This window comes from Marasmius oreades, chromosome 7 (genome assembly GCF_018924745.1).
Source record: "Marasmius oreades isolate 03SP1 chromosome 7, whole genome shotgun sequence".
NCBI classification, from domain to species: domain Eukaryota; kingdom Fungi; phylum Basidiomycota; class Agaricomycetes; order Agaricales; family Marasmiaceae; genus Marasmius; species Marasmius oreades.
In genome coordinates this window covers 3,604,794-3,628,958 of record NC_057329.1, presented here as the reverse complement: position 1 = coordinate 3,628,958, position 24,165 = coordinate 3,604,794, and the positions used below count along the sequence as shown (strand labels likewise).

General features: G+C 47.1%; 7 protein-coding genes and 1 non-coding gene across 10 annotated transcripts; 4 read left to right on the top strand and 4 right to left on the bottom strand.

The window, feature by feature from the left end:
• Positions 1–2,923: 2,923 nt before the first annotated feature.
• On the bottom strand, positions 2,924–4,518 carry E1B28_011891 (uncharacterized protein). The gene is made up of 5 exons (XM_043156949.1): positions 4,379–4,518; positions 4,201–4,313; positions 4,065–4,142; positions 3,370–4,008; positions 2,924–3,314 (listed from the first exon to the last, which is right to left on the bottom strand). The coding sequence occupies exons 1-4, from the start codon at positions 4,397–4,399 to the stop codon at positions 3,390–3,392; spliced, it is 831 nt and encodes a 276-aa protein (XP_043006764.1). The 5' UTR covers positions 4,400–4,518; the 3' UTR covers positions 2,924–3,314; positions 3,370–3,389.
• A 2,416-nt stretch (positions 4,519–6,934) lies between these two features.
• Positions 6,935–8,785, bottom strand: E1B28_011890 (uncharacterized protein; the record flags this gene model as incomplete). Its single annotated transcript, XM_043156948.1, has 6 exons — positions 6,935–7,535; positions 7,585–7,757; positions 7,814–7,945; positions 8,003–8,534; positions 8,612–8,650; positions 8,703–8,785. The coding sequence occupies 6 exons, from the start codon at positions 8,783–8,785 to the stop codon at positions 6,935–6,937; spliced, it is 1,560 nt and encodes a 519-aa protein (XP_043006763.1).
• Positions 8,786–8,974: 189 nt separating this feature from the next.
• Positions 8,975–11,611, bottom strand: E1B28_011889 (uncharacterized protein). 3 transcript variants are annotated; one of them, XM_043156947.1, is made up of 5 exons: positions 11,315–11,611; positions 11,174–11,259; positions 10,070–11,117; positions 9,863–10,011; positions 8,975–9,809 (listed from the first exon to the last, which is right to left on the bottom strand). In XM_043156947.1, exons 2-5 carry the CDS (start codon positions 11,186–11,188, stop codon positions 9,129–9,131), a joined length of 1,893 nt encoding a protein of 630 aa, XP_043006762.1. In that variant the 5' UTR covers positions 11,189–11,259; positions 11,315–11,611; the 3' UTR covers positions 8,975–9,128. The 3 variants fall into 3 exon arrangements, with proteins under 3 accessions (XP_043006762.1, XP_043006760.1, XP_043006761.1); XM_043156945.1 differs by having other exon boundaries at positions 11,174–11,611; XM_043156946.1 differs by having other exon boundaries at positions 10,070–11,611.
• A 654-nt stretch (positions 11,612–12,265) lies between these two features.
• On the top strand, positions 12,266–13,862 carry E1B28_011888 (uncharacterized protein; the record flags this gene model as incomplete). Its single annotated transcript, XM_043156944.1, has 3 exons — positions 12,266–12,440; positions 12,493–12,558; positions 12,613–13,862. 3 exons carry the CDS (start codon positions 12,266–12,268, stop codon positions 13,860–13,862), a joined length of 1,491 nt encoding a protein of 496 aa, XP_043006759.1.
• Positions 13,863–16,554: 2,692 nt separating this feature from the next.
• E1B28_011887 lies at positions 16,555–16,647 on the top strand. Its single transcript has one exon. It is a non-coding gene; the product is annotated as a tRNA-Asp (tRNA).
• Positions 16,648–16,811: 164 nt separating this feature from the next.
• Positions 16,812–19,581, bottom strand: E1B28_011886 (uncharacterized protein; the record flags this gene model as incomplete). The annotated part of the gene is made up of 10 exons (XM_043156943.1): positions 19,486–19,581; positions 19,362–19,418; positions 18,969–19,301; positions 18,624–18,906; positions 18,445–18,570; positions 17,947–18,380; positions 17,763–17,896; positions 17,628–17,683; positions 17,425–17,549; positions 16,812–17,318 (listed from the first exon to the last, which is right to left on the bottom strand). The coding sequence occupies exons 6-10, from the start codon at positions 18,112–18,114 to the stop codon at positions 16,812–16,814; spliced, it is 990 nt and encodes a 329-aa protein (XP_043006758.1). The 5' UTR covers positions 18,115–18,380; positions 18,445–18,570; positions 18,624–18,906; positions 18,969–19,301; positions 19,362–19,418; positions 19,486–19,581.
• A 334-nt stretch (positions 19,582–19,915) lies between these two features.
• Positions 19,916–20,951, top strand: E1B28_011885 (uncharacterized protein). The gene is made up of 2 exons (XM_043156942.1): positions 19,916–20,182; positions 20,247–20,951. Exon 2 carries the CDS (start codon positions 20,472–20,474, stop codon positions 20,913–20,915), a length of 444 nt encoding a protein of 147 aa, XP_043006757.1. The 5' UTR covers positions 19,916–20,182; positions 20,247–20,471; the 3' UTR covers positions 20,916–20,951.
• On the top strand, positions 20,947–23,797 carry E1B28_011884 (uncharacterized protein; the record flags this gene model as incomplete). Its single annotated transcript, XM_043156941.1, has 9 exons — positions 20,947–21,320; positions 21,373–21,581; positions 21,634–22,053; positions 22,124–22,417; positions 22,473–22,676; positions 22,733–23,002; positions 23,064–23,281; positions 23,341–23,446; positions 23,487–23,797. 9 exons carry the CDS (start codon positions 20,947–20,949, stop codon positions 23,795–23,797), a joined length of 2,406 nt encoding a protein of 801 aa, XP_043006756.1.
• Positions 23,798–24,165: the final 368 nt, after the last annotated feature.

Below are 24,165 nucleotides of genomic sequence, written 5' to 3'. Positions count from 1 at the left end.
GTCAAGGCTGCAGAGCCACAATTTCCTCTTGATGTCTCTCTTCCGTCTATTCAGGGCAACTAGGAGAGAGCAAAAGAAAGAGAGAAGCGAGGGGAAGCGGGAAGCTAATCATATTAATACGCTACCAAATCTGTATTGAGGCCTCGGACCGAGTCCGTAGACGTTCGTTCTGCTGTTTATTCAGTGTATATGTTGCTGCTTCAGGTTACTGGTGAGTTGATAGGTCTCGGAGCCCACAATTGATCAGTCATACAATGTAATACCTAAGGACAATATGAACCGAAGACAATGAGACCGGGTTGCAAAACACAAAAAGCAACCGTGGACTTCCCGCCGACGGCAGGAAGGCCCAGGCTCCAGGCTCCACTGCATTAGCCGTCGCAGTCGGAATACCAAAGATTACTGTGCGGACTCGGCCCGGAACGGGTAAGTATTTGACATGCCATGAAAGATTTTGGTATTTCGGCAGTCCAGTATCTTGGGAAAAACTCAATTCAGTTGTGAAAGCGTGCTGTGGCGCACTATATTAAGCTGGCTGTAGTTACAATTATAAATATAACCCACTCCCATACTTCGAAACGCTCCCACTCCATGACCTCACGGGTACCATCGGAGCGAGAACTGTGAATTTATCAATCAAGAATGGGAGGGTGGGGGTATCACATCAATCACATACAGCCGTGGGTGTCCACTTTATTGGGATTGCTATGATCAAGTTCTTTATTCGTACGCAAATATATTTGTATCTTTACTACAAGGTCTTCGATGGGAAGTGTCACCAGGGGACTCCAATTTCCGAAGATATGTTGCTGTACTATCATCGGTTATGGCTTTATAACCGGGTAGGTGTTTATAAATTTGATTTTTTTCTTGTCCCGCTCGGTTTTCTTGTGCCACAACACTCGGGATCGAAAGACTTACCTATAAACTACTAATCTATGTATTAACTTTGAGGGAACATGGAGGGAAGCTCTTTTCGGCAGAGGATGAAGACATCAAAATTACTGATTTAAGGCCAAATTTGGGTACAACAATCGCCGGATTTAAGTTTTTCACTCGGGATGGTGCTAAAAACTCTTGGGATATGTTCGTATACTAATTATCGAGCTATATGTCAATTTATAGTGCATAAGAACAATTTGCGGCCGCACAGTTCTCGATTTTTTACGACTTCCATTTCGCGTGACATCTGCCGCAATCCCCTCCATGCGGAGTTTGAATCTGCCAAGCTATGTCTTGTTTGTCCGACAAAATATCCAAAACGCGCAAGCAGTGCGTTGACCACGCGAGATTTGCCGATGTGTTGCCGGGATGACGTTGCTGTGACGTTCCGTGACTGATGGGCTATGGGTTGTTATAAACACCTACCTTTTTCGAGTCGTCGTTGCGGCACAACTCTCGAACCATAACCAACTCAAAAACACCACTTTTTTCTGTCAAGTCATTCAGGTTACATACATATCAGCTCACATACGGAAGCCGAACGTCAATAGTTCACGGGAACAAGTTCTCCGAGGTAGGTTTATAAAAATTTATAAACACTTGCCCGATGATAGTAGGTGCGTCCATACGGAATTTTTTTTTCTTTTTGATCGCAAAACGTGACTTGAAGTCCTGACAGCCCCTATGTATTCGCCTGAGTCCGGAACTTTACGACATCCTTCCTCCCCACCCCTTCTCAAGCTATTCGAGGAAGTGAAGTGTTGGATAGTTTCTGTTTACAGTCCCACTGTCGTATCAGGAGTAAAAACAGCGGGATGCAACGCGCACCAAGTTCCAGTCCATTCATTTGATATTAATACTAGGAACCCGGCAAATCATATTCCCGGCAGGCAAATTTGGATCGACTCCCCGGCTACTGGGTATCCCTAATAAGAAAGACAAAGCGAACATAACGCGGGAAACGACGGTGTGCGGGAAGAGTCCAAATTTTTTTGTACAGATAGAAGATCGCGTCCCGGGCTTTGATCACTAGTATAATGGCGGTAATACGTCTTTTTTTTTTTGACATCTGACTTACCTTCGTAAAGAAAGAAGAGTTAACAAAGGGCGATAATCGAACAATACGGTTTTTAAAGCTCAGCGAAGATGGAATTTGTCCCCGTTTAGGATAAATACACCATACCAAGGGGGAGACCCAGGTTGAGAAGCCCCAATGAAGGTCGATATGTATGGAAGTATCAATTGAGCTTGTTATCGTTCGTTCAACTGGAGATAAGAGAACCTCCACGATTTGAACTGAGAGGTCGGGACTATTATATACCTTTGTATTTCGGTTTCCAAGGTGAACACTGAACAAGAGTAAAAGGCGCCATAAGAGTCCCACACCACCGTCCCTGGATCGGGATGGGAACATGCCAGGACAAAGCATGAAAAAAGTTACCAACAACTCACTAGTTTTCCCCCTATTTTTTTCAAGAGCAGAAATAGCTCATAACATACCACTGAATACCGTTTTAGACTGGGTGATAAAATAAAATAAGCGGGGGGTTGTTGAGCGAGTCTACTGTCTGGCCAAGTCGGGCTCCATGTGTTCGAAAGCCAAGGCCAAACTGAACGAGTCCTTCCTCATTCAAGTTGCATCTCAAATGGATTCTCCCAACCTTGAGGCATACACGTAAATGAACTGGTATGAAAAACTCGTTAAGCATAAATGGAGCTGGCCAGGCCTACATAGTGTTTACTATTCTCATTGCGGCGTCCACGACATTGGTTATTCTAGATCTGCTCAAGTCACACCGATGACTTGTCAGTTGTCACCGTATTTCGGTCCCAATTATGTTCTAAAAAAGTTCCTTCTATCACCCCCAAGACCAAGAACTCGTGTCTGTCGGAGTATCCCTTGATGTGATGGCAAACTCGGAGTATCTTGTCCCCTTCAGGAATAAACCATTGAACAGCGGAGACGGCTGCAAGGCAGGTAGCAGGCAAAGCGCAATTCACACATTACATGACGGCTTGGAAGGCGTTGGTGTTGGCATTTCCAATTGTAAGTTTGCGGGAATGAGGATGTGGTGTGAGAAGGTGAGAAGCATGTACATGAACGATAACATTAGTCCTCCGGCTTCCCATGCACATGTGAATATCGGGGAATGCCAAGGAGACATAAGTATAGAGCTAACAACGTTCAGAGACGCAGGAAATGCGGGAGAAGAAAAAAATATTTAAAGAGGATAAAGAAAGCCAAAGAGCGAAGTGAGGGAGAGTAGAATATCCAAGGTGAAAATGCACGAGAAACCAAGCATATCCCAGTCAGACCTATGTTCACAATGCAATATCCCAAGAGAGAATACGTCCAATACGGTTGCAACCGCCTGACCAACATTTACGCGGTTAGTTGCTGATGAAAGGCTATAATGCAATTCACACCTTCCAAAAGAAGCCATTCACTACCAACCCTCGACTGGACGCAGCGTCGACGACAACTCTGGGTGTACCGGTACAGGCGGAGGTAACATCGTGAGAATGCTCGGAATGGAAGGTGACCTGCTGGCAGATGGTGCGGAAGCCGAAAAAGAGACCGAGGAAGAGCTAGAGCCGGAATCTGACTCGACAGAAGGCGAGCGAGATATGGCAAAAGATTGTCGACGGGAGTAACATGGTGCTAGAGCCGTACGTGGTTGCGGGATGAACCGGATAGGGGGAAGCTGGACATGGTGGGGTGGTTGAGGATTGTATTTCGGAAGCTGGTGTTCACGATAGATTTCTTGTTGCTGTCTGCCGGACCCTGAATGTGATGTTGACGAACTGGACTCGGGGTGTGATGGTCGGAAAGACGTATGCGGTGGAATCGATTCAATGTAAGGGGGCTTATTCTTATTATTTGATGTCGTAGTTGACGAGGGGCCAGCAATAGGTAAGATTTGGGGTGGCTTCGGTGGCGCGGGTTGGCGACTTCTTCTCGTCTTCGGAATATAACCGTGTATTCTCTTCCTGTGGCGTGTGAGAGACCCCGGGTCAACTGTAGAAAAATCACAATCTGGACACCGCTCTGTCTTCGCTTTGGTACTGAAATGAAAAAAATTGCTCAGAACAAGAAGGTAAAGCGACTGGTGGCCACTCACTGCGTCCTTATATGGGTCTCCACATTCGACTTCTGCAGATTCTCGAATTTACAATCCGGGTAAGGACAACGATGCATCCTGATAGCGATAATGCTTCGTTAGAGCACGTCATCCTCGTTGAACTCAGAGCACGTACAGCTTGTCCCGATTCTCTGAATGGATTTTCATGTGGCGAGGCATGTCGGTCTTGTTGGAAATTATGACATTGCAGATTGTACATTGGCTGGACCCCCTGGGTTCGCTCCTTTTCTGTTGAGGTCGTCGTGGTCGACGAGGGTCAGCATCCCAACGCGTATCGTGGACAATCAACTAACCTCTGATTTAACACGAGGCATATTGTAGGTTTCTTAGAGTGGCCAAAATACAATAGAAGAAAGGGAAAAGGAGGAAGAGAACAAGGGATGGGGGGGAAGGTGGAGGGGATGATGGAGGAAGGTTCTAGTCAAAGAGTGCGGTCGGAGTAATAAAATTAAAAACGCGACACGCAGATCGGACCAAGCTCATTCGTCACTTACTCTTTTTGTAAACGTTTATCCAAAAATGGGAAGTTCTGATGGTCCAAGCAAGGCCGCCATGCCTAGAGTTATTTTCCCCCAAATTCATCCGATTTGGGCAACCAGCGTGATTCACTGCTTTGATACTGAATTGCTTTGATACTACTGAATTGCTTTGATAAGTTCCGATACTTCCAACGTTCAACGTCAATATTTTAATGCCCCCTGTCAGCCACTCCATTCCATTCATAGGTGTGTATCTCGTCTACCCAGACCTGCGGCATCTAAGGCACTGATTTTAGCCCCAGTCAATTCTAGAATCTTGGATGAACAGCTTGATCAAGCGTTGTGGGGCCAGAAAGGGAAAAGTCAGTGGAGTGATCACCTGTGTGCAAATGATAGGTACTTTGGAGTCTAAAGTGCGACCATCCCCGGTGAGTAAGAAATGAACCACGCACGTACAAATGTCTTACGTGAACCTCTAACCGTGGAGTCGGTGACAATGACATGTTATTGAAAATACGTACCTCTGGAAATAATCCCACAAATACCCACATATACCCCTGGATCATAAGTGCGTAGGTTTTCAACTCGAGGTTGAAACGTCAACCCCCGACACTGGCCGAAACACCCAGACCTAGTACAGTACACGTAATCCAGAAACAAGATTAATTGAACGAGCGATTGCTGAGACAACCATGAATTCACTCAGTGAATTGAGGCCGAAATGGCTGCATTGACACAGCACCGGTGGAAATCACGATTTCTCGTTTGGGTTCAACGGTTTACTCGAAAGCTCAGGCAGGTCGTCAAGTTCAATCATTGAACAGTGTTCCCCGGTTTAGTACCTTTCCAGTAACCACGACCGTTTCTCTTTATCCAGAAAGGATTGAAGGTATTCCAGTTCCTCAATCTTTCTTGTGAAGAAAGGGATCAGTTCCAACTTTCCCAGCCGCCTTTGTTCTCGTGTCAACGAATTCGCCAAACCTGAGAGCGACCTTTTCAGTGACTACCAAGAAAGGCGTTGCACGGGCCTATCAAAATACAAGGATCGCTGCTATTCATTCAGACCCCTGGATACAGAAATTGATTAGGATGCATTCATCCTAGTAGCACAAGGAGGCTACTTACTGACTCGAATTTGTGGATTATTCTTTTCAGGCTTGTATTGTCTTTGAGATGTCACCGCACAACTCATTGAGGCGGTTCTGCCGCAGAGCAGGCTTAGAGTTCTGCGTCGAGCTCTCAGACTTACGCTGGATTTCGGAGGTCCCTGGTCAACCAGCCATCAATGCATGATGCATCAGGTCTCAGGTAAGCCGCGATAGTATTGACTAGCTCTCTGTATAAGTAGAAAAACATACCTTTGCGTTGGAAAATTGAAACACAAAAAAAAAACATGCAAATGTAGGCTCCCTGCTTTCAATTAAAGATAAAGGTGCCGATTCCTGCCATCACCTGATGACAGCCTACGTACTACTATTCCTAGACTTTTTAGGGCATACTAGGGCTTTTCAGTTCTAACTTTGAACCAACGCGTCAAATTTGGGTATTTCAAACTCAGCCAGGTCGCGAAATTTAGAATTGAAAAGCCCTACTTTGGGCATACTTATTGAGGTAAGGTTTCTTGCGCTAGTGTCGTTGATCTCGAATCCCAATATAAAATCCCTAGTAGACCCCAGGTCTCAGGATTTAACCTAAGCAACCGGAGGCGGGAGGGATAAGAGTCAACGCTTGGTCACCGGTCAACGCTCCTGAATGACGTTGAGCGCGTTTCAGCGCCACTTCGATTATACGATTACGGGGTGATTCGGGCGTGTATTATCTGGACGGCGTTTAGGGCGTCCCGGTCTTTCGAGACTGAACCTAGCGTTGCGTAGACTACCCAAAAAGTGCCAGCTTCGGGAACCACGTGGGTAGCTCACCGGTAAGTTACGACCGGTGGACCTAAGGCAAATCGTAGAGCACTTCAGTCAATATCTTGTAAGATCTACTAATACTGTCCGTCGTTACTCTAATCACGATTGAACAAGGGAAAGTCGTCAGAAAAACATTTCTTCTGGACGGACACCACAACGCAAGGTCTTGATACCCATAAATTAGCACCCGCCGACTCACAACCGCCGAACCTTCAGCAACTCGCAAGACGCCTATTACGACACCGTCTGTGATTCGGTTGAATAAAAACCAGGTTAAACGTGATTTCCGATGGAATGAATGAGGACGGTGCTTCGCGAATCGCCACGGTTCACGCAGTAGAATTCGAGGGGGAGAGATAGGAAAGACCAAGAGGATATTGAAAATCAGTGCGACTCTGTCGTTGGTAGGCGATAGAGTTTCCCTGAGGGAGGTTTGTGGTGCCTTGTAAGGATACCCTCACCAAAGGGTAGTCGCAAGGTAATAGTTTCTCTGCTGAGAAAGAGTATACTCATGGTACCAAAGAGGCACAGTCTGAGGTCGTGGGTTTGTCTGCGATTGGACCGCTGCGCCTTCACGCACCAAGGGGGAGGGAGGATTGGATGAGGGGCCGTGAAAGTGTTTCATCGGGCGTGCTACAAGCCGAGGGGGAGACGGAGGGCTTTCTGTCAGATCAATGACTTCCACATTTTTCGGGACAGGTTGTGTGAGGTCAATGATTTCGATCGCTTTGGGAGCTTGCCTTCGGGTTTGTAAATCGGGAGCGGGACGCAGGTGAGGAACAGGTGAGGACATCGAGGGCAGATTTCCCACGAGAAGTGCCTTTTTCGTGGCATCAAGCCCAGGATATGGGTCGACATCAAGGGAGTTATTCCAGAGTCGGGTAAAATCGTAACCTGAATATGGGAGTTTTCCCCAATTGTTGCTCTTGACCCAATCAGTTTTGGCGAGAAGGTCTGTGAGGCCGTCCTCATAGGCAGCTCTTTCCCTTGGGATTGTTGGAGCGGAAAGGAGCTTCCAAATCGCCAAGCTCAAAACACGTTTGGGAATCTGGCCAACGCTGGGAGAGACTCAGAGGCGCAACAACCAATATCAATGGGTCCATTCACCAAATTTTCCTTCCTATCGTTTTGGGTCTCTTTCGGTCTTGTTCGGCTTCATTGTGGGCTTCATTCCTTGTTCTCTTTCGAAAGTCTCCGGCAGAATCTATGGCTTGTCGATTGTAAAGGTTTGTGTTAGATTTCACAGTAATATCGTTCGTCAGGGTTGACGCAAGGGTAGTCTAGAAGCGAAGTTTGAGGTCGGTTAACATCCGCTAGCAGGTGTAAGATGACATACCTCGTTTCCTTTCTGAGCTTCAACCCGCACTTGAGAGACCATCCGATCAGTCACCCGGCCTCTACATTTTGTAACTAGTTCCTTTAATAAACACGTATCTGGTGCGGCGCATTGCGGAGAACCCTCGATAGCCTAAAAAGAGATGTTTGTGAGTCGTTTCATTCCAGAAAAAAATGACGAAGGACGGACGGAAGCCTTCCGAGTCATAAATGCCCCCTCTGCCTCGGTTAGATGGTCTTCAAGGGCGAACCATGGCACATCTTTAATAGGTGTAACGTGATCCTTGAAAACTCCTTCGGTATCACTGTCTTTATCGTCATAGAGCGAAGTTGAGAAGTCGGTACTCAAGTCGTTGTCACCGTCGGTGGCTCCTCTAGAAGTCTCCGCAGAGACCTGAGGAACCTTTGTAGTCGGTACAGCGAGCTGCTCAAACCCCAGCTCTTCCACAGCCTCGGAAGGTCCTGCTGCCTTCTCTTCGTGCGACTCTTCCAATGCCGATGTGGAATCCGAGTCATTTATTGCTGTCAGTGGTCCCTCTACTCCGCTGAAAGCCTCATCCAAAAAGTTTTCGATGTTTTGAGATTCCCCCTCTTCCTCCTCCTCACCTCTCGGACCGACATCGTGTTTTTGGGATTGCGTGGGTCTGGATATTAGACGCGCCGGCTGTTCGTCCTCGTTGTCACTGTCCGACACTGACGAAGAGCCATCCGAGTCATTTTCCCTGTCGTTGAGGAAGTAGAAAAGAAAGTAAGCATTGTCGAAGACCTTGAAAGGCAAAGCGATCAGCAACGTGTTTACTTATTATTGACGTGCCAGCGTGTTTGAATCTTTGCGAGTCTGGTGGGAAATTAGTATAAGAATACACGACGAGCCTCAAAACGCGACTTACTCCTGCTGCCATACTGTGTTGATCAGGTGAGTGGAATCGCTCACCCCGGCTCCAGAACTTTTCTTAGGGTTAAGCCTGATCATCGAGGAAACCAGGAGCAATGAAAGAACTCAAACGAAAGGGAAGATGGTAGTTGGTTGAATTCCAGCGGCTGAAATCACGTACCACGAGGTTGGTTATATTTGTGCAAAAGTTGCCGATTACGTTGAATATATGCTCAAAATGTTAGCATAAATCACGACATAAAACACCTGCGTTATGCTATTCCGAATCAGGGACTCTCAGCTACATATGTACGAGCAACCATGGTAACTGAAGTGTGTTCATAGATTAGAGTGTACAGCATAACATATTTATGCAAAGCCGAAACGTTTTAAAAGACCTTAGTCACGTTACTCCGTGCGAATGATAACCGGCTACCCCGGTTCAAGAGAAACGACGGCGTTTCGACCGTAACTCACGCTGTGGTACTGATTCGTTTTGAGATAACATGTCCGAAGAGCGTTTCAACTTGAATGCATGACTTGGAGTGTACGCCCTGTTCGCTTCGTTCAGAAGATTCTCTCGAGGAACTCGTTTTGGCGGAGGTAGACAGCATCTACGGAACTTCTCCACAACAAGTCTGAAACGACCGAAAATCCAAGCATGTTCAAGTCGTGCTTGTCTTTTACGCCACCTGAGTGCGTCCGTGAGATTTTCGTCTTCCGCATCAATGATACCACCAACACTTTGAATAGCTTCGACGGTCCTCAAATCCTCCTCGGAGGGTGTCTCGATGTAGCGAACTTGGAAAATTTGTTCGAGATCGATGATAAGATCCTTAACCGGTCCAGCATTGAACTTCCCGTTCCTCTTCATCTTCAACGCACCGAGAGCGTCGACTTTTCCTGTCCCTCCAAGCGTTCTACCCGGCATGTAGAAAACTTCGTCAAATATCGCCCTCAACATCTTAACCACCTCCAAATCTGAGAGCAGATGTTCCGCGTGTTTTAAGGCGACCCAGCAAAGGACATGGAAGAAGGATTCGAGGTCATCGGCCATCAAATGAGGGACATCTTCTCCTGCCGTCGCGAGCAAAAGTCGGGCTGACATGAACTGCCAGGTCCCCTAGGGAAAGCACTCAGCGAAATATATCATACACAACGGAGTAAAAAACTCACGGTTCTCTCAGCTTGGCGAGCGGTTTCGAGGATCATGCATTTACTAAACTCCCAATCGATGAGGAGTCCACCACCGTCGTAGATAAGGATGTTGCCGACGCTGACGTCGCGGTGTGATATCTTATGAATCTCGCATGCTTTCTGATGCGCTACCAGTCGACGGTGAAAAGTCGGTAAACGTTTTGAGATTCCAGTGAGATCACACACCTTCCAAAGCATCCGCCATAGCCGAAATCCACTCAAACTGGTCCTCAAACTGGTCTAGTGGTTTCCCAATTTCCTCGAGGACAAGATAGTAATGTTGATACAGGCGCTCGTTTCCTTCCTTCACACTCCATAATTCCTTCTTAGTCGTCTTCTGGTTAGGTCCTTCGACATCCCCGGAAGCTACCACGGTTGGAATATGAGGTACCCTTCGATCGGATATCGAAAGATCAGTTCCAAGACCTTCCTTGAGTCCATGAAGGATACGATAAACCGACCCCTCGGTATCTAGAGCTTTGAGATCTACCCTCCAAGTATCCTTCAGAAATCGATGGTTTCCCTTTCCATCTATCGCAATAAAACCTCGAGTAGATCGACCATGAGGGCAGGGACTGGCTTTCACGATGACCTTCGCACCGTAGAAAACATGCATAGTCGAACTGAACTCGTCTTTAACTCTAAACCTGTAGACGGGATCGTCCGATTCCATACCCAGCTTTTCTCTCGTCTCCTTAATACGCCCATCATTCGCTGTTCCTGGCTTCAGACGTTCAACGGAAGAATCGTGACCGCGTGCAGTAGGACTGGCCTTGTCGTAACGGGCGAAGAATTCGACAAGGTGAGACTCCTCAAGAACAGAGAACGAGGTGGTTACGGTGGCACCACCGTGGTCGTATCGAAGTAAACGAGCTTGATCTGCACATGTTTCCACCACAAAACAGTGAGTACGGAACTGCGAAGCCATGATGCCACCAACATAGGCTGCCAGCTGGTAACGAGTGCCTGCCCCTCTATCACTGTTCCTTTCAAATGCGGGACCTGTTTCGTTGGTGAAGCCGCTGTACGACTTGTCAGGTTTCGCCTCCAGAAAAAATTCGACCTTGCTCATGTCGACTTCTCCGTCGCCTTTTGGAAGGTTGGCTTTATCGTACACCGGAATATCGGGGAAGATGAACGAGGGGTTGCGGCACCAATTGACCGAGGTTGAGATAGTTGCCGTGTTGCAAAGTTGTAGTTGTAGATTGGGACAAGCAAGGATGATGGCTTCGATCTACATGGGCAAAACCTACTCGTGAGCTGTAGGCCGTGGAGAAAAGGGGGACGTACTAGGGGAGTATACATCTTAACCTCTGTATGAGTCCTATCATCCACACCGGCTTTCTTAGTAGTCTCTCTCGCCTTCCTACCCTTCCCTGTAAATGCCTCTTCGAACTTTGCCTTGACTGCATCGGCGTTCGATTTGCTCACTTGAGGAAGATACTGTTCCAAAAATTCCATTGGATCCATTGGACCTTCATACTTACCATACAACTCTTCCCCAATCATGGGGGGGAGCTCGTCTCGCTTGCTCAGTGTCGAAATCCTGTCTGTCATGATACTCGTGGGGTAGGTTTTTCGTGGAGAAGCCGTGGAAATTTGAGTAGAACGACGCTGACGAGGAGGAGTGGTCATAGTTACTCGATTTGCCGTGTATCTCTGCCATTAAAGGTCGGTTATATACGATTTGAGGAATAATGGAAGATGATGGTGAGTGGCTGGGACCGCCGCGTTATTTTTCCCAGGATCACTATCCTGCAACTTTAATTTGAGCCTCATTATGGGTCTATCATGGACTGCAACTCCAGCTCTTGGATACTTTTAGAACTTCGGATAACATCAAAAATATGAAGAGAAAAAAGAACCAAGATCAGACTTGAGGGCAGGCCAGGCAGCCACCGGTTCTCGGTCCCAGAAACCGAGACCGGACCGATAATAAACCGAATCGGTTCTTTTAGAAGGCCTTGCCAAACAATGGTCTGTGACCACTTCACCCACCATCCCATTTAATATTGACATTTGACAGAAGTTTTCTTCCCATGCTCAGCTGCCAGCGCTTCGAAAAGCGTAACGCGAACAACCTTCTGAGAGGTTCTATGATGATTACAATGTGAACTATTCAGCGACAGAACATGAGCCGGTGAGTCTGATTTAGCCCCGGCTTTCTTCGCAGACGTGTTCTCAAATCCTGCTATCTCTTTGGATCATTTCGAGAAAAGCGCTGGAGTCAATAGAATTCGTCGAGAATGGAAATATGTTCTGCCCCGCTGTCACTCGCTCGCTCTGCCCTCGCTCTTCCACCCTCTCTTCAGATCTACCTTGTGGACCCGACCTTCCTCGACCTTCCGCCTGGTCTAAGCCCTTAACCTCTATCGGAAGAGCATGGCCAATCCTAAATTCTTCGAGAAGTCCCATCACATCAACATGGACGAGGCAGCGTTCAGCAATGTTGGGCATAACCAGTACAACAATCACTATGGGCATGTTACCAAAGTCAAAGGCTCTAACAACAAAACTACAACTAATAATTATGGTTCTTATAATAGAACATATAACTGTGAGTGTTACGTCCCTCGTCGGGCGATTTTTCTGAATCGCTCTCAACCCAGACATTCCTCCTGACGAAGATGGGTCGGAGAGCGAGGGTGAGGCTGCAGGTAAGAAGTCGATGTCAGGTGCGTTTTTTGTACAGCTGTGTTGTACCATCCCAAAGTTAACAATCGCCGTAGACGGTAGCAAATCGCAGAAACGACCAAAACGCCCGAAAGCTCAGCCGTCCCGATCAGCACCTTCAGTCATGGAACGTGATGAGGATTCAGACGAAAACTCGGATGTTGAATCATATGGTAGTCACGAGATTGGTAATAGAGGGCAGACTCAGCGGACGAAAGAAGAACACGAGGCGCGTGCTGCACGTCTTCGACAAAAAGCGCGGGCGAAAGATAAGAATACACCGGTGGCCGCTAATGCGCCTTATGCTAACCCTCAGTTTTCCCCTCCTGGGCCGTACCAGCCACCTCCGCAACAACACCAGTACCCATCTTACTCTCAGCAGCAGTATCCACCACCGCCGCCACCGCCGCCACCACAGCATCCCCATCAGCCATATCAACCTGAAGGCTTTTACCAGTCTTACCCACCAGGTCCTCCGCATTCCTACCAACCGCCCTATCCAAACGATCCTTACCATTCCCCACCGCCAACAGGATACTATCCTCCTGCCTATCAACAGCCACCTCCACCGTCTACGCCCGGCGGAGTGTCATATTCACAAGCACCACCACCACCGCAGTATCCTCAAAACGGACCACGCAACTACTACCCTCATCCAAATGGTCCTTCGGACCCCAACTATGGCCTTCCTCCCCAATCTTCATCAAGGCACAACCAATACTCCCCACCTTCACCATCGGCCCTTCCTCCCCAATCGGCCCCTCCTCCCCAATCTTCATCAGGGCATAACCAATACTTCCCACCTCCACCATCGCAATATCCTCATCAGAACGCTCCACGCGGGTACCGCGACTATGGGCCTCCTTCCCAATCATCAGCGGTTGCCGGGTACCCGCATCCTTCAGAAGCTCCAGCTTACCCAAACGAATATCCGAGAAACCAAGCACAGTACCCCTCCCAGAGCAGCCGACCGCATTTTCCTCCTCAGACCAACCAGGCACAATATCAACCTCAGAGCAGCTCACCGCGGTATCCTCCTCGCGACGACCGCTATTATACCCCCCCTTCTCCCCCTCCACCAACTGTCAACTCGGACCTCATTCATCGTGCACCTGAGAGTTCATACGAAGGCCAGCAACCGAGGAGGGATACAAACCCGTTTAGGAAGCTCACGAGAACGGCACCGCCGAGTTCTACAGCGGCGATGCATCCACCACCTGAACACCTTGGGGGAACGGCGGGTGGATATACCCAGAGTGCGCGCCACAAAAATCGGTCACGTGGGAGGGAGGAGGACGGTTATTGAATTACCAACGGTGGAGGTGGTCGAATGTCCGTTGTAGGGGGGGTCTTGCGCTTTGGGGACTCCTTTTGGCGGACACGGACTGTTTTTTCTTTACCTCCCCTCTGAGTTTTCTCGGGTTTTACGGCTTCTCTCGCTGACTCGCCTTCGTACATCTCTATGTAGTTCTTACTCTTTGCCGTGTTCTCCTTCATTCCACTGTTCGATTTCATTTCGTTCGTAATCCGTCTCTCCCTCCCCATGTCAGTTTGAAAGTACCACTTGACCTTTTTATACTTGTATTATTAAGTGCGCTTCCTCATATTCCTTATGACTGTTGTGTGTATGTACCTTTTGTGTACGAATAATAGTTACACAATTTACAGCAACAGTCAGATAAAATAAAATAAGATGAGCATGACGCGGTTATCTCAGGACGAGGTCGGTCGTCGGTCGTCGGTAGTCATGTACTTGGAGACCGGTACAACGGAGTTTTTATTGGGTTGAGGGAGGTTGAGGTCGAGGAAACGCCCGTTTATCCGTTCTCAATAAGGCGACTGTTATATTGGGAGAGAGCGCTTGGAGAGGTTGGATCAAATATCCATACGATTATTCTGCTTCTTTTGACAATTATACCCTCTATATAGCTCTATTAATGTAATTAACATTCCCAGGTCACCTCAAACTCCCCCAGTCTATGGGCCCTTGGTGAACCGATGACTCCCATTCAACAGCCAAATCAGAGGTGTATTGGGAAAGAATGAATGGTGTCAAAAAAAGAGCCGAGGGATTAAGATTACTCAGAAAACTGTATAGTGTGGTCGACCCCACCTGAATTTCCAGGATACATATGATCCAGGATGCGTTGTGTTTGCGCTGTCTCCCAATATGGCGACTGCCATATTGGGAAGGTATAACGCGATTTTCGATAATACCAGCAAATTTAAACTCCGTTTTACAGTACATGCGTGCCATCGTCCACTGTCCAGGCTACGAACCATCATCTTCATCATCCTCCGTTATTCTTTGGTTCATATGTCATCCTCAGATTCCGCTATCCGAGAGGATACAAAGCCGTTCTAAAAGTAGGTACAAAGAACACTATCCCTTCCTCTTCAGCGCCTTTCACCAGTTTACTACCTTGAAACAAACACCACCCGACAATTTTATCCATGACAGATCCGATACTTATGACGCAAACAAGTGCACCTTTTTCTGACGAATCGACATATCGATATATGAAGGCCCAACCGATCCCAAGAAACCTTTGGAGGAATATTCTCAGCCAATTGAGCAATTCAGACTCGGACGAGGAAGGCTCCGAGGTTCGACGAGGATACCACACGGAAGGGCAGGAAATTAGTGAAAGCGATGTGTATACTCCCCTCGTACGTTCTCTTTTTTTTTCACGATGCTGTCAGTCACGTTTAGGTTTGCTTTAGATCGAACCCGCCACTTCTCTCTTGTCATAACCCTGCATTTGGAATCTCGCCATGACTCGGCCTGCTCAGCTGTAGCCACGATTCGTCGTTCTTCTCACTCGAAACTTCACCGTACGACCAACCTAACGTTTTTGAGGTGGCGAAGACGATAACAAGCAAAGTTGAACTTTTCGTGGAGACAGCGGCTCTCACGAACAAGTTAGGTCCGAAAGTACCACCGAGAGAGAGGAGAAATTTCTCGTTACCAGCTGGCGACCGACGTCGGTCATGGCCTCGCGGTGGAAATCGGTTCAAACACGATACGGGCCGAGGTGGTACTACTGCTACGATTTCGTTTATGTTCTGGAGGAACCGTATCTTGTCAAGTTTACTTCGAATATCCGTGTTTTCTACGGCGCGAAGGTCATCGTGAAGGCTCGCCCTTTCGCTTTTTTTAAGTCGATTAGGTCTGATGGATGAAGGCAGGAGATGAAGGTCACTTGGCGGGGACCGGTTATCTCATTCTTTGACGATCTCGGGGTAAGTCCTGGAAACGATCCTTTTACATTATTACCGAAAGGTACCTCATAACCGACAGTGTTGACAGTATCGAAGGTCATAGCCAGAAGGCGACAATGAAAGAGGGTGTGGTTACTGGTTTGAATGAATGAAGCGAGGATCCGTATCGGCACTATTATCTCGACCTCCACGAAGTTGGAAAACCGAGATTGACGACCAGCTCGAGTGCATAAGGGATCCCTTTCCGCTCAATTTGACCCATTCCCGACACTGACCAAAACTGTTGTTCCTTGGTTGTTCCATCAAGTCCTACGCCGCCTAGTAGTTGAAACTCCAGATTACTAAGGGTGGGGGACTGATTGGCAGTGGGTAAAGTACCAAATGAGGAATGCTTGTACGGATCTATCATCACTTTTCCGTATTCCCGTTGCTTCAGTTCTTCGCAGATCTGCTTTTAATCTGCTCTTAATCGACTTTTTGGCTTCCTTGAGTCTTGAGATCATGTTCTCTCCTAGTACTATGGGCCGGGCATGCGGTCGTTCCCTCAGACGGTCAGACCTCAGGCCGTATCATACGAGTACTACGGATCAGCAAGGTACTCAAAAGTTCCTCAGAAAAGCTGCCAACTTCATTTAAAGGTGTTCCGAGACAATACTTGATATAATCCTCTCAACGTCTTGTGTAAATTTAACGTGCATCAGCTAGTTGGAAGTTCGGAACGCTGGAAAACACGTTATCTGTAGGTTTAGCTACACTACTTCAGGTTTAAAACTATATCCCTGGTAGTATATCGGTTAGTACACGCGCCTGTCATTAAGCAAGAACGTGTACTGACGCGCGAAAGCTGGGTTCGACTCCCAGCCAGGGAGTGTCACTTCAACTTTTTCGTTCACTCAAACTTTTTATACATACAGAAAATAACTTTTAGCTGCTAGTACCTAGTACAACTGGATTCAAGTACAATGGTTTATGTAAAGAATCAAGATCCGACGAATTTGAACAGCAGTGGAAATTAAAGGAAAAGATCTGCGCTCTAAACTCTGATGGCAGTCACAGTATAATACACCCCCCCCAACCCCTCCACAAATCTCATATTCTGTGCGGCATTCAAAAACATCGTATCAAGACTCGCGTTACTCCACCCACTATCCAAAAAAAGGCGCCTCGAAGATTCCATATACCTACTCATACAATCCCTATACGCCCTCCCAGCCTGTTTCATCGGCAACTCAAAACGATAATCTCCAATCGGCATAAACGCCGCATAAGGAGTCACATTCGTGAAAAACCTGGAATCAACGATCAACTGTGGTATTTCCCGTTCCACGTCTGGACGGATACCTAACCGTTGATAGAGTATTTCGTTCCATTGATCGAAGAAACGGGTGAGTCCGGGAGCGTTGATATACGGTGTGGTGACGTTGTTTGGGTAGATCGCAGGGTCGAAGGTAGGATATCTCCGCCACTCGCCGGAGAAAAATACTCCTCCGGGTCGAAGAAGTCTTGCGGCCTCCCTAATGATAGTTCGGTAGTCTCTAACCTGGAAAGATCATTTCATAACTTGTCAGTTCGGGGGATGTGGCACTCCTTTGAGCGTGGGGAGTAGGGTAGGGGTGGGTGTAACAAAAACGTTCGAAAAGACATACTGTCAATGAGATTGAGCGAGCGTGGACAACATCGATGGAGCCATTGAGAAATCGGGTTGGTTCATTGATATCGTGAATTTCAAAATGAACGTTATCCGGGAGACCAACTCGTGGAGCGATAGGAACTAGTAAGTAGGGAGGAGGAGGGGGTTGGCAATAAGTCAGAAAACCTTGTATTCGAAAAGAGAAAAAGATGCCGGTACCTATGTCTAGACCATGAAAAGTGACGTGAGAGAAAGCGTCTGCCATTTCTTTGGGCCTTTACGGAAAGATGAGGTCATATGCATGATCGTTAATGGCGGGGACAAAGTGAACCTGGAGCACGACACCACACACACCATTGACCGGGACCAGTTCCCAAATCGACTACGACTCTCTGTCTCGACGAAGTGGGGATTAAGGCTTGGGAAATAGTACCGTTTAGGTTACTTCCAAGTAGGAATTTGAGGAGCTCGTGTTCCTTTTTGACTCTCTGTATTCCTCCTAGATAAGCCTAATAGTAGAGACACTGGAGACTCGTACTTTTTGTTCTGGAGTGTCCACCGGAAAAGGGTAAGGAGCCGTAGCGCTAGCGTGATAGAGCCTTTCGCTGCCGTCGACTACGATCTCCTTGAAATGGTCCGCAATTTCCTCGCCTGAAAGCTCGTCCATTTCTTCATCGTCCTCGGGAATCTGAGCGTTGTTAAACATTCTGAACGAGAGGGCTTCGGTTTTTAGCTAAAAAAAGAGCCTAAAAGATCATTAAATGACCGAAGTGGAGGGGGTTTTATACCGAGTCCGGGTTCGGAACAGTCATGGTCGAAAAGGATTAAAGGATACGAGGTGCTTCCTGGAACGACCCGGAAAACAAAGTTCAATTTAAAATCGCCAGCGAATTTGGGGTTCTCGGCTGATGATACCAACTTTTCCTTCAGGGCTAGTGCAAGGGACCACCACACCACATTTGATTGTCACTTCTTCCGGTGAAGGGGGGAAAACATTTCCATAAGTCTCTCATGCACCAGCGCTTTGGGAACCTACCCAACTGTAGATGTGATCTCGGCGAGTCTAATCACTGGAACGCAGTTTCCAACAAAGGAGTTGGAGCCCTGTATGCTGCGCATGAACCCAAGTACCTATCTATAGAAGGAAGGAAGGAAAGAAGTGCTTTGATATCGTCATTGCCGTTCTTTTGTTGGGAACATCACTGTGCCACCCACTGTATTTTACAGCTTCCGAAATTCTTTCTTCTTTTACGGTCCAAGCGAGACACCCGATAGAATCTTTCGGGTCTCTCGGGAGGGGTTTGTGAATCGATGGTTGTGTGCTGGCCGAAATGAGTTGCTTCCCTGCTCTATATCCCGAGCTCTAGACTTTCGAAAGGTCCTGCCCACTCCACTTCGTTGACCTTGACCTTGACCGGGTGGAGCAACTTCTATCTATAACAAGGAGACCAAGTTTGAGAAACCTGTCGGACGGCCGCCAATGCGTGTATTTCAGCACCTAGAGGCGACAATTAGGGCACAATGCTGGCCAACACATGTACACGACGTGGACTGACTCACTGTAATGCGTTTTCGGGTAAAATGGACAAATACACAGCACTTGAAAAGCACGGAGATATTGTCAATTACGACCCCTCGAGTCACATCGATCCGTATAGCGGCATTTGTGAACGCAATGTATCGATTTCATGACGCCAGGACACGGTTGATCGTGCTCTTGTTGGAATTACCACCGAAAAGTCCCAATTGACCGAATGCTCGAACACTCGTATCCAACTATTGACTGGATATGTTAGACACCGTGGAGGACCGAGAGCGTGCCCTTCGTAACTGGATGTACTGGCACTGATACGTTTGGTTTATGCTGAGTCCGACACCGGCTCTCAGTGCGCACTGCGGCGTGTGGTTATCACTTCCAGGTATGATTCACAGCGGAGAAACAGAAAAACTCACCATTCACGTTTTCAATCAAAAGCTGACATTGAAATTGCATTGAAAATAATGAAGGTTCTATGGAATATCAAAGATTCAATGTCGCTACGCTGGTACGCTGGCTTTGAAAAAAAGACCGACTTACCGCTAGCTCCTGGATATCGAACCAATGCGAATGGTTTCCGAATAAGCATCATACGTGATTGGTCTGCTGGCCATTTTGAATAGAAGCGCAGAAAGAGCGACCCATGACCGGCAAATTCCGGCACAGTGCTTGAACCAAGCACATGACTCTACTTCCCACGCCTACTCTATATGACGCGACCGTTCAAACGTTCAAAGAACAAGCTACAATAACCCTGACGTTCCGTTCGTTTCGAGGGAAATATTCATTACTGACGATTTACAGATGTGCAAACTATGATTGAGAGACCAAGAACATCGGTAAAGAACCACGCCTTGATTTAAGGGCATTGAGAACGAGCTGAAACGTTAAACGACAGGCTTCTGAAAACGTGCTGTTTGCGATCATTGCACGCGGAGTCTGGAGACTTCGGATACAAAATCTCCGGTGGCGAGTCGATCGGTAGTATTCGATCCAGGTCCAGTTCCCGTAAAGCTGCCAATCGATGCTTCTTTCCTTCCTCTGACATAGATAGCGGGGTCTCGCCGTAGATAAACATGTGTGGTCCGGATATCCTCCGTCAGCAACAACATTTTTGTGACAATATGTCACTGTTACGTGCTCATACGTGTCGTCAAGGCTCCGTTTGTCTTCGAAGCTTTTTCTCTGCCATCTCCAGAGCAGACTTGCACCGCAGATCGAACTAATTCACGTATCCGTACGTTTCTAGCCGTCCTTCTACATGCCCTCTTGTCCATTTATCTGACTCTTCTCTAATTCAGACGGGCTTCTACCTACATTAACAACAACGAAAGTTGACTTATTGCATTAACTCAAACACCTTCGCCGAGGACGTCTGCTAATGAGGAGGAGATCGAAGCGGTTTTTTCGGGCTTGAAGTCTCAGATGTAGCTATTAGCGTTTGAGGACAGTCTTCGTGAGTACCCGCCTCCTTGGTTTTCTGGGCTAATACTCCTTCACTTACTCGTGCAACGACTGCATCCCAAATGCCTCGCCTTACGCTACAAGACCTTTTGAATCCAGCCCCTTCCGCCCCGAGGCCGTCCAATGACACCAATCCGCGCATTGATTCTGCTCGTTGCAGCTCTCCAAGCCCAAGTCTGGACCTTCCTGCGCACTTGGACAACACTGACAGGCAGCTCATTCATGAAAACTTGTGGTTGAACAGGAAGACTACGCTTTCCAGAGTGTACCGCTACCCCCTCGCCGCAACTGTAGAATACCCGGAGACTGGCTCCACCTCTGACCACGCGGTTGGTCATTTGTTTGAGCTGGATCCCGAATACTGGTATAATCGAGCCAACGATTTCGCCTACTCTCGGGGAGACCCTCGTGGGATTGATAGATGTCCAAGTATGATACACTTGTTGGTTAGTTCTCAAACGGGGCAACCTGTGCCCTGTACGGTACGACATTCAACCTGTACGTAGATTAGATTACTTTACAATAAACGTTCCTCACATGCATGACAAAGGCCAAGGTGTGAAAACATGCCCGTACTATCCACAGGATTCCATTGAATCAGCCTCCCATTCGTATGCTACGAAAGAAGTTTTGCAGGAAATCCTCCAGCGAGAGCGCTTGCAGCGTCTCGAGTCAGCTTCACCGGCAAAGGACACCTTTGCTCGTACTTCTGCTTATCTAGCAGCTCTTGTCCGAAGCGGATGTCGGTCTATTGCTCATGAGCCGACTCAACTCAATGCAGCAGAAAGAATGTCTCGGTTGAGCCGGCTTGAGCAGCAAGTATTGGTTCAGAGAGGGCGTATAACTACAGAAGGACGATGTGATGGCCGATTTGAGTTCACGTACCTATTAAATGGTACTCCAGTTGTCAAGTATGATGTATGGTCATTTTTCTGGGGCTGATTTCTGACCATTGCCTTACAGATGCGAACATCATTCCGTCCATAATCGGGACCACTTCTTTGATGCAACTATTGCCAATAGCTCATTGAATTTGGAGTATCTAGAGGCAGTTTTATGTGAGGATGAGGACGAAATCGAAAGGATTGAGTTAGATGTTGAAGTTCTCGGATATGGACCCAGAAGTGAATGCTATTACATGACTAACACGTCGTCTCAAAGAGCTTATTGTCGTGAGTATTTATTACTGCAAGTACTAAACGGTTTCTCACTCATATGTATCAGCTCAAAGCCACCGATCTTCTGATGGTCATCTCGAGCAGCCTCACATGAAACACATTAAATGCGCTGTCACGTTCAGGGAATACGAACCGTTAGAGGAATACCGAACTGACTGCCCTTTCCAACTGGTTGTCAGTCGTGGAGTTCATACTCACCCTATTCCCCGACTCAACAAAACTCCTACGTTGGTCTGTTACGAGTTGAATGACCTTCTCCGAAAGCTTGACGCTGATCTACCGGACTTGACACCACGCGGTTTCCTTCGACATCCAACCGTAATTGCTTACTTTCAAGACCGGTTTCCGTTGCTCCACTCACCGACAATTTCTGACCTCCACATTTCACTTTCGAACCGAAGTCATCTCAAGGTCTACATTGATGCTATAAAAAAAGAGAGTTTTCCTGAGGGTACCGGATGGAAAGGTAGGATATTGAGATACACCTTTCTTTATTAATAAATCTCACTTACGCTTTACGGTGGTGGTTCCACTAGGTCTGCTTTATCTCAAGAAACAACAAGACTCACTTCTGGACACAAGTGATCGCTACATACGTATTGTTAGAGAAATTCCCATTGAGAGCCATGGCAATGACGACATTGAGGAGATTTCGGAGGCAGATGTACTTGGTCAAACAGGAAATACCCTCAAAATGGTGGTCTGCATGACTACAGAAGGAAGTCAGAGGCTAGCATCTGCTCCTGACATACAGAGTGATATAGCATTCCAGCGCGTACTCTTTTTCTATGAATTTGAGTTGGCGGCTCTTGACCGTGACACAAACACTGGTATTTTCTTATGTTTGTCGAGACTCTTTGGCAACCGTCTGATTCTCCTGTCTAGCTGTAACATTTTGTCGAGTCTACCTGACCCGGCGAAATGCCAGAGCCCATTGCATTGCATTAGCTGCAGTTGATGAGGTGCTGAAAACTGATATTGGCCGCGGCCTACAGTTCAGACACATTCATGGCGAGGACATCAATGATTATAGGACCGGTCAATTTATTCTAAGTTGGGTGGTTGATCAGGATCGTGGGCAAGCTTTAGGTGATAATTTTTTTTTTTGAAAATATACGTTGGTCTCACCTCTTCAATTACAATAGGCATTGGCCTCCGGTTGCAGGAAATCTCACAACAGCATCCGGAGAAGTATGACTTGCACGAGCCTGCAAAACGGCTGATTGATTTAGGCCCATATGAACATCTCACTCGGTTTCTTTCGCTTTGTACAGTTCACTGGGGCCGAAATATCCGAGCTGCCCGTGTCTCGGAGGAGGTTAGAAACTTGATGCGGAGCTTAGTTTGTCTTAAACATTCTGACTGGGATGGGACCCTTCAAGCCATCCGAGTCACGGGTGGGAAAGCTGGGGCAGGTATGTTAAATTACTTACCATACAATGTCAAGCACTGAACCGGTGGCCAAAATGTTGACAGATTGGCTCGCAGACAAGGAATCATTGCCATTTGTTTTTCCTGCTATCTGTTGGGAGCGTAGTTACATTCCATACGATATATGGGTTGCCCGAGCACATTCTACCAATACAGTGGAGGCGGTACATCGTGATGTCAATCGAGAAGGAGTTCAATGCACCCTTGTTGGTGCTACCAAAAAGGCCATGCGGTTTGATCTCCTCAAGCTAAGTTCACTTCAGGTTTGCCTATCTTCTCTAGCCATTGAGCCTATGTTGACGACCACACTCTCGAAAAATAGGCATTCGAGGAAAGTGGGATTAAAGAGACATACAATTCAAAACATAGCTTTGAGAACGCTCTGAAAGGTCTCAAGAAAAGGAGTGAGTTCCTACTCTACATGAACGGTATGTGTGTGTTTGAGTCACACTGCTAATAACCGTTCAGATCATACTCGAATTAAAAGCCTCAAGAACGATGATGCAAAAATTAAAGCCCACAATCAGAAGCTACAAGAATGCGCACAAAAATTGTACACCGCTGAGATCAAGACGGAAGATGCACTTGCGGCCCTCGGTGGAATTCATATGCAAACGCAACCCAAACTTCATATGAAAGCTTATCAAAGGTGGGAGAAGGCTCGGAGTGCAGAGGCCAAGTTGAGACAGGCCTTAGATAAACAGGTAGAGGTCGGAAAGGGTCTAATTAAGACAGGGACAGGAAAAGTGAACATCTTGTTACCTGAAATCAGTAAATAAGTTCTTCAATTAGACTATCTATTGTTTTGATTGAATTTCTCGAGAACGACAAAAATTGAATCAGAGGTAAAAATTGTCAACCCTCGGAACGCCAGTAAGAATCATTGTCTGAAGCAGTTCACCTTAGGAGTGAAAGCTGAGCTTGCAATAAAATCACCAAAAAAATTCGGCACAAGTGTGGGAGATATCAGAACATTAATTTCTCGAGAACAACAAAAATTGAATCAGAGGAAAAAATTGTCAAGCTTCAGGAGGCGAGTAAGAGTATATATCTGAATCAGCTCACCTTAGGAGTGACAGCTGAGCTTACAATAAAATCACCGAAAAAAAATAAATCGTGGTGAGTGCGGGAAGCAAGCCTTGATACA